Source organism: Geotrypetes seraphini, chromosome 3 (assembly GCF_902459505.1).
Source record: "Geotrypetes seraphini chromosome 3, aGeoSer1.1, whole genome shotgun sequence".
Lineage (NCBI taxonomy): Eukaryota > Metazoa > Chordata > Amphibia > Gymnophiona > Dermophiidae > Geotrypetes > Geotrypetes seraphini.
The window spans coordinates 397,814,170-397,827,574 of record NC_047086.1 but is presented as its reverse complement, the minus strand read 5'-3'; the positions used below and the strand labels follow the sequence as shown (position 1 = coordinate 397,827,574).

The window sequence follows — 13,405 nt, the reverse complement described above, 5'->3', positions numbered from 1 at the left end:
ATATGCGATTGTACTGGCCTGCCAAAAGCTGACCGTCGTATAATTTTGCAATGCCATGGTTGGAGAGAAAAAAAATGCCAGCATGTTCCCAGAAGTATGGCTTTCTGTTCTACCTGCTGTCAAAGAGATAGATGATCCGTAGCTTGTCCCGTACCCTGGCTCTGCCCCAGTTCTGAGAAAAAACAGCATTATCCAGATTAATGCACATTGCTAGGTCAATCTGTGCTCCCCACAGGGCTGGAAATCGCATACACTTCTCCCTCCGTATTCGCGGTCTCAGCAATCGCGGTTTCGATTATTTGTGGTTTTTAGCTTGCTGGCTCTCCCCCCCCCACCCCCTCCCAAATCACGTCAGCTTGCACAGAGAAAATCGCTGATTCCCAGCACTTTCTTCACCATGCTTTGCCTCTCCTTCAGGAACAGGCCAGGTCTCCCACCATGTTATTTGCGGTTTCACCCTATTCACGATGGTTTTTAATAGAAAACAGGGAACAGCATATGAAAAAGTTCACGGTTTTTCTGTATTCGCAGGTCTGTTGATCCCCCCCCCCCCCCCATCACAGTGAATACGGAGGGAGAAGTGTGCTCGTGATTCATGGGGAGGGAACCCTCCTCCCCACATGGTGCGACTGTTTTTATGACCCACCGTTCACTGATTTGCGTGAAGTCTGTGGGCCAGCGCATGAATTTCACGCTGTGATTCTCTCTTCCCAATATGGCAGGTGAACTTCCTCATCTTTATCAGGGTGATCTGTATCATCATATCCAAACTGCAAGCAAATTTAATGTGCAAAACGGACACAAAATGTCGGTGAGTTATTTGGTCAATAATTGCTAGGTGCACCTTGCCGCCCCAAAAGAGAATTAATAAAAGGCAGGAGCAAGCAGAAAATCATCATACATGCCCCCTACTATTTCCCACCCCCTCGATAAACGCTTCTGCACAAGGGAGTGGGGTACAGTCCTTTTCTGTAGTGCTTTTAGGAGTGTCTATTCTGGCCACTAGGTGTCACTCTTCCCACTACAATGCCACAGGTAATTCTATAACTGTGCCCCTCTAAATAGGCATCCAGGGTGCCTGGCATATAAATGCCTATTTTACTTCACAAAATTATTAGCTTAACATCAAAAATACGCGCATATTAATTGTATGTAAGCAATTACAACAGCCATGGAGCTGATGTGAGCATGCCTAAGTTCCAGGTTTATACATGTAACTTATAGTATTCTATTACTGAATGAGTCTGGATTTCCTTGGACATGTCCTCCTTTTGAGGGCATGGCCGGGGGTCCAGACAGCTTTTCAAAACCCGGCTCTTTGTCTGGGTTTTGAAAAGAAACTGCGTCAGGAGGGGGCATCCACGCATGCGCAAATGCCTTCCTGCCCAACAAACAGGCAGCGGGGATGGGGCTGGGGGAAGAGCTGAGGGCGTTGCTGGGGTGTAACGGGGTGGGAACTGGGCGGGGGTCTAGGAGTCCCGCCCACTCTCCACCCAATCTCTGCACGACAGAAGAGCAGGACTTGGGTGGGATTGTATGTGATGATCTTAAGGTGGCCAAAGAGGTTGAAAAGGTGACGGTGAAAGCTAGAAGGATGCTGGGTGGCAAAGGGAGAGATATGGCCAGTAGGAAAAAGGAGGTATTGATGCCCCTGTATAAGACTCCGGTGAGACCTCATTTAGAATATTATGTACAATTCTGGAGGCCGCACCTTCAAAAAGATGGAGTCGGGTCAGCAGAAGACTCCTAAAATGGTGCGTGGTCTTCATCATAAGACTTAAAGATCTAAATTTGTATACTTTGGAGGAAAGGCGGGAGAGGGGAGATATGATAGAGACGTTTAAATTAGAGGTATGAACGTGGAACACGGGAATCTCGCGGGTCCCGCGGGGGGTCCCGCAGAAATCCCCCCTAACTCATGGGACTCCCACGGGGACCCCACTCTGGCCCACGGGACTCCCATGGGGACCTCCCTCTAGCCAAAGGGACTCCCATGGGGATGGAAGGCTTTGGAAGCAAGGTTCATCAAAATAATATAATGGAGGGGGTTTATAAGTTAATTACCTGAACAGAAAACAAAAAAAGGGTTCCACCAAAGAGATTCCACAAGGAAAACAGCAGCGCAAACACAAAAGAAACTGTGGAATTGATGATCCTATCAGAAGTAGCTGCTTTTTATGGGATGGGCAGGGATGGAGGTAATTCCTTGCGGGGACGGGTGGGGAAAGAGAGCATTTTGGCGGGGATGGGTGGGGACGGAGAGGATCCTTGCGTGGATGGGCAGGGATGGGTGGGATTTCTGTCCCCGCGCAACTCTCTAGTTTAAATACCTATGTGGCATAAATGCGCATGAGTAGAATCTCTCTCATTTGAAAGGAAACTGTGGAATGAGAGGGCATAGGATGAAGTTAAGAGGTGGCTCTGGAGTAATCTGAGGAAATACTTTTTTACAGAAAGGGTGGTAGATGCGTGGAACAGTCTCCCGGAAGAGCTGGTGGAGACGGAGACTGTGTCTGAGCTCAAAAGGGCCTGGGATAGGTACATGGGATCTCTCAGAGAGAGAGAGAGAGAGAGATAATGGTTACTGTGGATGGGCAGCTCTATGACCTCACAATGTAGGTGTAAAGAGCCTTAGCCAATAGGAAGAGGAGATGTAAATGTTAAGAGTCTTAGCCAATAGGGAGAGGAGGAGATAGTGGATGCTGCAGATGGGAGACTGGATGGGCCATTTGGCCTTTATCTGCCATCATGTTTCTATGTACCTGTAAAATATTTATTAAGTAAGATACATGCATATTTACAGAATAGCACTTAGATGCAATGTTGGCATATATGTGAATATGCTATTGTAAAGAAATGCATGCTTAACTGACATGTAACCTTATACACATACATTATAGAATTGCCTTCCACTTGCTTTGCCCTCGGCATGCCAGCACTGTGGAGAAAGCGCCCAAGTCTGCACAGCTGCATCCTCAGGTCTCTCTAGTCCTGTAGTGCATTTCCCCCAGCATCCATCAATGCAAGGCTCGGTTATTAGGGTTACGATCTGTAGCTAAAATATGTAAATGAGAAAGTAATTACCTCCCTGTGAGAAGAGAATTAATAAGAACAAGAATCATTTTCCTTAGCAGGAAACCCGTCAGGTTCTCAAGTTGCTTTCAGCATGGGCCATTAGCGTTTTGTTTTGATTATGGCATATTATAAGCCATTAAGAATTTGGCAGAGCAGTAAAGGCACTGGAGGGTTTGAAATAATTTTCAGATATCACCAGGCTGGGGGAGCAGAATCTGTTCCTGAAATGAGGAAGTGGAGAAATGAGAGGGGGGGGGGGGGAAGCAGGGGTTTAAGAAGCAATGGAAACATTTATCTGGAGGAAAATCCACAAATAAATGATAGCTGCTAGCAGGCGAAGACATTGCTTGCGACAATTATTTTTTTTTCCCCAGAACTTTCTTTTTAAATAAAACCCTTATTTTTCCACTTTCTTGCAAGTCTGTTTTATTATCCACCTCCCACTGGGAGGAAACAGCTTGTATAGAAATCAGCTAGAAGGGGGCACGGCAGTTTGGCTACGCCGTGTTCTCTGCTCACTCCCTGTGCAATTTCCTCCCTGATGCTCGTTTTATATCGCTTTGGATGACCTTTGAGCTTGGCAATTGTCATGACCCCTCCCCAACAGAAAGGGCCATCTGCCACACACCCAAAGATATGGGCCAGGTGCCCACCTGAAAGTGCGAGCCGAGAATCCATCTACACTTCTCCCTCCGTATTCGCTGTGGATGCGGATGGAACATAGCCGTGAATATGTAAAAACCACGAATAACTTTTTATATGTTATTCGCAGGTTTTTTTTGTAACAGCCAGCGTTTTTACTATTGGAACCGCGAATAACTTTTCAACAGTTATTTGTGGTTTTTTGAAACAGCCACTATTATTACTACTGAAATTCGCAGTTTGGGGGGAATAACAATATTGTAATAATCTCAGGGTAAAAAAAAAAGTTCAATACTGTTTTCTTAACAAGGAAAAAAAGAAATGTTCAATACTGAGAGTTCAATACTGGAATACCTGTACTCAGGCAGTGTCTTCATCCTTATCATCCTGTACAAGTACTGCAGGAGGAGGAGACGAAGAGGATAAGTGACCACCAGGGCCCTGTACACAGGTCTTCAGTGGAGGAAGTGGGTCTTCAGTAGGAGGAAGACGAAGAGATGAAGGGGATGCCTTCTCATGAGTGGAAGAGGTGGATTGTGAGGCAGTGGATGGAAAGGCAGTCACTCGCGGTATCTTTTGGAAATACATTGTGATTTCCGTCTGGCTCTTCTGCTTCATCATTTCTTTATATATGGTTTTGCATGTAGAAATCGCTGCTTCTGCTAACTCCCTCATCTGTAACGCACGTACCGTGGATGGGTCGACATCATAGAAAAAGCCAATCGCACCGTTGAACCTGCGTATGCCCTCTGCAATATTATCCAGTGTAAACTTGTCTTCTAGCACTTCTTCTTCTACTCCTCCTTCCTCCTCTTCATCTGGTATTGCCTCTCCTTCAGGAGCGGTCAGGTCAATGAGATCATCTTCCATTAGTTCATTTGCTCTGGTGTCTATTAAGTCTTGAATATCCTCCATGTCCATATCTTCAAAGCCTTCCCCAGCCACCTGCTTTGCCAAGTCAATGATAGTAACATAGTAGCATAGTAGATGACGGCAGATAAAGACCCGAATGGTCCATCCAGTCTGCCCAACTTGATTCAATTTAATGTTTTTAATTTTTTCTTCTTAGCTATTTCTGGGCAAGAATCCAAAGCTTTACCCGGTACTGTGCTTGGGTTCCAACTGCCGAAATCTCTGTTAAGACTTACTCCAGCCCATCTACACCCTCCCAGCCATTGAAGCCCTCCCCAGCCCATCCTCCACCAAATGGCCATATACAGACACAGACCGTGCAAGTCTGCCCAGTACTGGTTGTAGTTCAATTTTTAATATTATTTTCTGATTCTAGATCCGCTTCTTTGAATTCAGTCACAGTTTTACTCTCTCGGGAGCGGATTCCAGGCATCCACCACCCTCTCCGTAAAGTAGAATTTCCTAACAGTGCCTTTTAATCTGCCACCCCTCAACCTCAAATTATGTCCTCTGGTTTAACCATTTTCCTTTCTCTGGAAAAGATTATGTTCTACGTTAATACCCTTCAAGTATTTGAACGTCTGAACCATATCTCCCCTGTCTCTCCTTTCCTCTAGGGTATACATATTCAGGGCTTCCAGTCTCTCCTCATACGTCTTCTGGCGCAAGCCTCCTATCATTTTTGTCGCCCTCCTCTGGACCGCTTCAAGTCTTCTTACGTCCTTCACCAGATATGGTCTCCAGAACTGAATACAATACTCCAAGTGGGGCCTTACCAATGACCTGTACAGGGGCATCAACACCTTCTTCCTTCTACTGGCTATGCCTCTCTTTATACAGTCCAGCATCCTTCTGGCAGCAGCCACTGCCTTGTCATGATGTCTTGCATAATTTCTTGGTCTGGCTCTGTGATATTGACAGTGTTATCCCTTTTTACACATTCAGGCCAAAGATTCTTCCAGCGTAATTTCATTGTCTCTGGCTTGACAGCTTTCACCGATCTTTCAATAATATTGATGGCATCGGGAATAGTGAATTCCTTCAAATTTTTCATGATGTTCTCCATGTTGTGCACTTTATCCATAGCATGGACAATCCTCTCCAAGGAATACCGGGTGTAGTGTGCTTTGAAGGTCCTTATTACCCCCTGGTCGAGAGGCTGGATGAGAGATGTTGTGTTGGGGGGCATGTAGACAATCTCAACACCCTCAATGTGGAACTCATGTGTGTCTGGGTGTCCAGGGGCATTGTCCAATGCCAACAGAACCTTGAATTCCAATCCTTTATTGGCCAGGTATTTTCTTACTTCTGGCACAAAACACTGATGAAACCATTCTAGGAACAGAGCTCTTGTTGTCCAAGTCTTCTTGTTGCTCATCCAGTAAACAGGCAGCTGGAACTTATCTTTTCCCTTCAAGGCTCGGGGGTTTGCGGCTTTATAAATCAGGGTTGGCTTTATCATATGGCCTATTGCATTTGCACAAAGCAGCATGGTTAATCTATCCCTTGCAGCCTTGAAACCTGGTGCTCGTTTATCCTCTTTGCTACTGAAAGTCCTCTGTGGCATTTTCTTCCGAAAGAGAGCAGTTTCATCGGCATTGAATGCCTGCTCAGGTTTATATCCCTTCTCTTTAATAATTGCCTTAAAGGTAGCAGGGAACTCTCTAGCTGCCTCTTGGTTGACTCGTTAATGCCATAGTGGTGAGCAATAGCGGCGGATAACTTTAGTCTCTGAAGCATATCCAATAATTCTACCTTTTCTTGTAAGGTTTTCACTTTTTTCTCTCTTTTGGGAGAATTTTGAGTAGCACTTGAACTCTTGCACTTTGTAGCCATGGTGGGAGACCTGACCTGTTCCTGAAGGAGAGGCAATAACCCAGATATGTTAGTGCTTTTGGCAGGCAAGCAGCGATTCCCAGATATTCTAGGGTTATGGCAGGCAAGCAGCGATTCCCAAAGTTTTTAGGGCTTTTAGCAGGCAAGCAGCAATTCCCAGTGATTTTCAGGGTAATAGCGATTTTCTCCATGCACGCTGGGAAGTAGCGTTTCTCTCTATGCATTCTGGGAAGCAGCGATTTTCAAGGTGAAAGATTTGAAGCATCGATTTTGTGAGAGAAAGCATGGAAGCAGCGATTTTCAGAGTGAATGTTGGTAAACGCTAAACTTTTTTTATTGGTCCCGTAAAAGAAAAGGAACTCTTGATGTAATTGGGGGGGGGGGGGGGGCGGAGTCAGCATGCAAAAAAAATCGCAAAAAAGTGAAACTTTGAGTGCTGAAACCGCAAATACGGAGGGAGAAGTGTACAATCAACTGTAATCCTTTAGCAAAGGTCCATCCACAGTCGGCTCTAATCCTTGAGCAAAGCAACTCCATTGCTCTTAGGTTCCCTTCTTAAACAAGGCGAGATTGACCTCCAAAACTATCGGGGCTCACCATAGTGCAGGGTCTTTATTGGGAACCCCCTTCTCGGTCAGGGTGAGCTCAGGATTTTCATCGAGCAGTCTCTAGCATTTCGTTATAACCTTGGGTGGGGAGATCACCACAACCCATTCCCCTGCTCCATCCAGACCTAACAGGGACCTTTCGCCCCCACCCCAACTTAATCTGTCAACAAAATCCACCACCTATTTTCCAGGCAACTGAGATGCTAATGCTTCTGTCCAATGAAGGATTGAGTTGGATTTATTTGATTTGAAATACTGCCATTCACATAAGTATTAGGTGGTGTACAAGACTGCATAGTATATAATAGAGAATGACATGGTGACAAAATTCATCACCGTTCCCGTCCCTGCAGATAACCGCGGGAAATAAACCCATGTCATTTTCTAGTGTCTATTTCAACCTCGGTCCTTCTACACCAGCATTCTTCAAAGCAGAGCTTGCGGGTCAGTGGTTGTGACCATTCATACTCTGATTCTTATGTGAGCCAAGGATAATGAAGCCATTGTGACATCACTGATGTGATTGGCTCTTAGGCACTGGTGGAATGAGGCATTATGACATCACAATATCTGCTCTGGATACCAGAGACTGTCATTCTGTAGTGTCTGTTTCAACCTCAGTCCTTCTACACCAGCATTCTTCAAAGCAAAGCTTGCGGGTCAGTGGTTGTGGCCATTCATACTCTGATTCTTCCCTCTTTCCTTAAAGAATGACATGAAGATGGTTTCCCGCGGTTATCCGCGGGGACGGGAATTTTGTCACCGTGTCATTCTCTAGTATATAACAATTTCTAGTCAGATCATTCAATATCAACAGTTTTCAAACATAGCAACAAAACCTAACAAAATAACCTAGATTAGGGGTGCCCCCACTTTTTTGGCTTGCGAGCTACGTTTAAAATGACCAAGTCAAAATGATCTACCAACAATAAAATTTTAAAAAACACAAAGCACACTGTACGCAGAGAAAATGTTAATTATCATTTGTATTCGGGGTTTTTTTCCAGAGGTCAAGGCAGATGACTTTAAAATATGCAATGTCACCTCAGTAACAATTATACAAAGATAGACAAATATACCCCCCTCCCTTTTCACTAAACCACAATAGCATTTTTTAGCACAGGGAGCAGCGCTGAATGCCCTGCACTGCTCTCGATGCTCTTAGGCTCCCTGTGCTAAAAACCGCTATTGTGGTTTAGTAAAAGGGGGCCATAGTGCAAAATATAGACAGCAGATATAAATTCTCAAAACGGACACATTTTGATTGATTGAAAATAAAATCATTTTTCCTACCTTTATGTCTGGTGATTTCATGAGTCTCTAGTTGTACTTCCTTCTTCTGTAAATCCAATATTTCTTTCTTTCTGCCTCTCTTTCTTTCTCTCTCTCTCCCCTGTCTGTCTGTCTTTCTTTCTCTTTCCCCCTGCCCCCCTCTTTCTTTCTGTCTTTCTTTCTCTCTCCCCCGCCCCCCAAGCCATCACACCGATTTCTCCACTTTCCCAATTCTTTTTCTCTCTCCCTGCCGCCCCCCTCCCCCTAAGCCACCACACCGATTTCTCCCTGCTTCCCTGAGCCAGGCCTGGCGCATACAAACGCCGGGCCCACAAGCCTTCACCTCCAACGTCAAAACCTCACAGGCATAAAAAACTCCCAGACACTGTGCACAAAATCAGTAGAGTGTTCAAACAAAGCTTGAAGTGATACAAAGCAAGAGAAAATCTTACTTTCGATGGTTTCAAAATGCCATTTTAGTAAATTCTTGAATGTAAGCTGCTGCCAGTATTGGACCCACTTGGGGGAGGGTTTGTTGCTTTCCACCTCTGCTGCTGCTGATGGACCTGGGGGTGGAGCTGGAACTTGGAGGGAAGGGAGAGAGGATGCTTGACCCACAAAGGGGGAAGAGGTGCAATTTGATTAGCTGAGGCTGAAGTTGGTGGGAAGGGAAGAGAGAGGATGTTGGCCAGATGGGATGGGGGGGGGGGGCTGGAGGGAAAGGAAGAGAGAGAGGATGCTGGCCATATGGTGTGAAAGAGCTGGAGGAAAGGGATGAAAGAGAGAGTGCTGGCCACATGGGGTAGGGGGCCTGAAGGGAAGGGAATAGAGAGAGGATGCTGGCCATATGAGGTGGGGGGGGGAGAGCTGGAGGAAGGGAAGAGAGAGAGAGGGTGTTGGTCATGTGGTGAAGGGGGTGCTGGAGGGAAGGGAGAGAAACACTGGACTGGAGGATGGAGCTAGAGGGGAAGGGGGAGGGGTGCTGACCCTTGAGGGGGTTGCTGGACCTGCCGAGTGGAGGAGAGAGAAGGGAAGGGATGGATGGTGAGCACAGAGAAAGAAGAAAATGTCAAATGGGCAGGAGACCCTGGAGAGAGACTTAACAGAAGACAAACAGAAATCAGAGCCTGGGACCAACATGATTTGAATAATAAAATGACCAGACAGCTAAAGGTAGAAAAAATAATTTTATTTTTTATCTTGTGATTACAATACGTCAGATTTGAAATGTGTATCCTGCGAACTAGGACCTAACATGGTTTGCTTTGTTTACATTTATCAGCACTGGCGTGGGGTTGGAGAGGGCAAACAGGGGTGGCAGTGGGTGAACTGGCTGCAAAATAAACCCGCCATCCTGCACCATATGCTTAGAACAAGCTGCCCGAATCCCTATGGTGAGCTCCGTCTCTGGCAGTGTTCAAGGCCAAGTTAAAAGCCCACCTCTGAGAGACTGCTTTCAACTCCTAACTCCTCTTACCTTGGAGGTCATTGGTCACAGGTCATTGGTGAGGCTCCACTTGGAGTATTGTGTTCAGTTTTGGAGACCGTATCTGGCGAAAGACGTAAGAAGACTTGAGGCGGTCCAGAGGAGGGCGACGAAAATGATAGGAGGCTTGCGCCAGAAGACGTATGAGGAGAGACTGGAAGCCCTGAATATGTATACCCTAGAGGAAAGGAGAAACAGGGGAGATATGATTCAGACGTTCAGATACTTGAAGGGTATTAACGTAGAACAAAATCTTTTCCAGAGAAAGGAAAATGGTAAAACCAGAGGACATAATTTGAGGTTGAGGGGTGGTAGATTCAGGGGCAATGTTAGGAAATTCTACTTTACGGAGAGGGTGGTGGATGCCTGGAATGCGCTCCCGAGAGAGGTGGTAGAGAGTAAAACTGTGACTGAGTTCAAAGAAGCGTGGGATGAACACAGAAGATTTAGAATCAGAAAATAATATTAAATATTGAACTAGGCCAGTTAAATTGAATCAGGTTGGGCAGACTGGATGGACCATTCGGGTCTTTATCTGCCATCATCTACTGTGTTACTATGTTACTATGTTCTGCCTCCCCAACCCTATAGATCATGTCTGGCTGTCCAAGTTAGATTGTAAGCTCTTCCAAGCAGGGACCGTCTATTAAATGTCGAAATGTACAGCGCTGTATATGCCTTTCAGCCCTGTATAAGTGATAAATAGTAAGAAAATAAGAGTTGCCGTACTGGGACAGAGCGAAGGTCCATCAAGCCCAGAATCCTGTTTCAAACAGTAAACAACCCAGGTCCCAAGTACCTGGCAGAAACCTAAAGAGTAGCAACAGTCCAGAGCTGAGATTGTGATGTCATAAAGCCTCATTCCCAGAGCCAACCTCAGCAGTGATGTCACAATGGCTTGATTGCCCTATACTTGGTTCACATAAGAACATCAGAATTGCTGTACTGGGACAGAGCAAAGGTCCATCAAGCCCAGAATCCTGTTTCAAACAGTGGCCAACCTAGGTCCCAAGTACCAAGTAGTAACAGAGTGGTAGTAATAAATTCACATGCTCCTGAGATTTCTTCCTTCACTCCTCAGAGATGCCAGCCTGGGTTTTCTCTCTTCAGGTACATAGGGGGCAGGGTTTCCTGTACACAATACCAATTAACTACCTTGTATGCCTGGGGCTGTTAACCATAAGTGTGCTCTACACTCTATGGTCAAGGAAAAGTCCATAGTCTGTTGTTAAGACATGGGGGGGAAGCCACTGCTTTCCCTAGATCGGTAGCATGGAATATTGCTACTCTTTGGGTTTTGGCCAGATACTAGGGACCTGGAATGGCCACCATGAGAACGAGCTACTGGGCTTAATGGACCATTGGCCTGACCCAGTAAGGCTATTCTTATATGAGCCAAGTTTAGGACAATTAAACCATTGTAACATCACTGATGAGGTTGGCTCTGAGGCATTGTGGAATGAGGCATTATGACATATGTTCTATTGATCACTCTCTCCTCAAAATGGATTTCCTGTCCTATTAACCCTCTTTCTTCCTCCCTCTTAAAGTCAATCAATTTGTACCTTTGCTTAATCTTTGTAAACCGCATAGAACTTCACGGTATTGCGGTATATAAGCTGTTAAAATTATTATTATAACAATCTTGACTCTGGAGTGTTGCTCTTATTGGGGTTCCAGAATCTAGCTATTCTTTGAGATTCTGGAATGTTGCTACTCTTTGGGTTTTGGCCAGGTACTAGTGACCTGACTTGGCCACTGTGAGGACGGGCTACTGGGCTTGATGGACCATTGGTCTGACCCAGTAAGGCTATTCTTATGTGAGCCAAGTTTAGGACAATCAAGCCATTGTAACATCACTTCTGAGGTTGGCTCTGAGGCACTGTGGAATGAGGCATTATGACATCACAATCTCAGCTCTGGAATGTTGCTCTCATTGGGGTTCCGGAATCTTGCTATTCTTCGAGATGCTGGAATATTGCTACTCTTTGGGTTTTGGCCAGATACTAGTGACCTGACTTCGCCACCATGAGGACGGGCTACTGGGCTTGATGGATCATTGGTCTGACCCAGTATGGCTATTCTTATGTTCTTATGTCTTCTACAACCTCAAAAGTTATAACACAATGTACAGAACTATCACGAGTATTCTTTCACCTTTACTCACTGCTTATCTTCAGTCCTTTGGGGTGAAGGACATTGCAATCATGCAAATCACCTTGTGCTGTTATTGTTCTCTTTGATCTTAACAGGTTGGCTAAGTCCACTCTAACGCTGATCCCTCTCTTGGGGACACACGAAGTCATCTTTGCTTTTCTAACAGATGAGCATGCCAAGGGTGCCCTGCGCTACATCAAACTCTTCTTTGAGCTCTCCTTCACCTCCTTCCAGGTGAGTTGTCCTTTAGTTCCCCTCTCTCCTACAATGTAGATGATGGGTGAGGGAAAGTCATATTTTATCCTGCAGATTAATTTTAGATCCAGTGCTCTAGAGTTTTCCAGAAGGCAAGTGTGTGGTTCAGTGGTTAAAGCTACAACCTCAGCACCCTGGGGTTGTGGGTTCAAACCCACGCTGCTCCTTGTGAGTCTGGGCAAGTCACTTAATCCCCCCATTGCCCCAGGTGCATTCGATAGATTGTGAGCCCACTGGGACAGAGAGGGAAAAATGCTTGAGGACCTGAATAAATTCATGTAAACCATTCTGAGCTCCCCTGGGAGAACGGTATAGAAAATTGTCTCTGGTAACCAGAGCTGGTATTGTGATGTCATAATGCCTCATTCCACCAATAAGAGCCAACCTCATCAGTGATGTCACAATGGCTTGATTGTCCTTTACTTGGCTCACTTTTACTATTAGAGTGGTGCAGTGGTTAATGCTACAGCTTCAGCTCCCTGAGGTTGTGGGTTCAAACCCCCACTGCTCCTTGTGACCCTGGGCAAGTCACTTAATCCCCCCCATTGCCCCAGGTACATTAGATGGATTATGAGCCCACCAGTACAGAGAGGGAAAAATGCTTGAGGACCTGAATAAATTCATGTAAACCGTTCTGAACTCCCCTGGGAGAACGGTAGAGAAAAATTGAATAAATAAAAATAAAATAAAAAAATTGTACACAGGGAGTTAAAGTGATGGCACTGTATAATTTTCTTCACCTCACGCGTTCTTTGTTTCTCTTGGCTTTCAGGGCCTGGTGGTTGCAGTTCTGTACTGCTTTATCAACAATGAGGTAAGAGTGATGGAATAATTCTGACCAGGTTCAATAAGGGACACTCATTGCTGTTCTGGATGTGAGTCTCCCAAATCCAGGGCTTAAAAGAACGAACAATTAAAAGTAATCTACCCTGCAGGCTAACAGTCCCTCCTGGATGTTCTCCCTGCTGCCTCCCAGTGGAAGCCAGTTGCTATAGGACAGAGGTATCAAAGTCCCTCCTCGAGCGCCGCAATACAGTCAGGTTTTCAGGATTTCCCCAATGAATATGCATGAGATCTATTTGCATGCACTGCTTTCATTGTATGCTAATAGATCTCATGCATATTCATGGGGGAAATCCTGAAAACCCGACTGGATTGCGGC

General features: G+C 45.5%; 1 protein-coding gene across 1 annotated transcript in view; it reads left to right on the top strand.

The window, feature by feature from the left end:
* GLP1R (glucagon like peptide 1 receptor) overlaps positions 1-13,405 on the top strand; it is a 245,924-nt gene that overhangs the window by 214,899 nt on the left and 17,620 nt on the right. Inside the window, exons 10-12 of the mRNA XM_033935380.1 lie at positions 723-811; positions 12,084-12,222; positions 13,016-13,057. Coding sequence (XP_033791271.1) covers positions 723-811; positions 12,084-12,222; positions 13,016-13,057 — 270 coding nt within the window. The remainder of the gene's footprint in view (positions 1-722; positions 812-12,083; positions 12,223-13,015; positions 13,058-13,405) is intronic.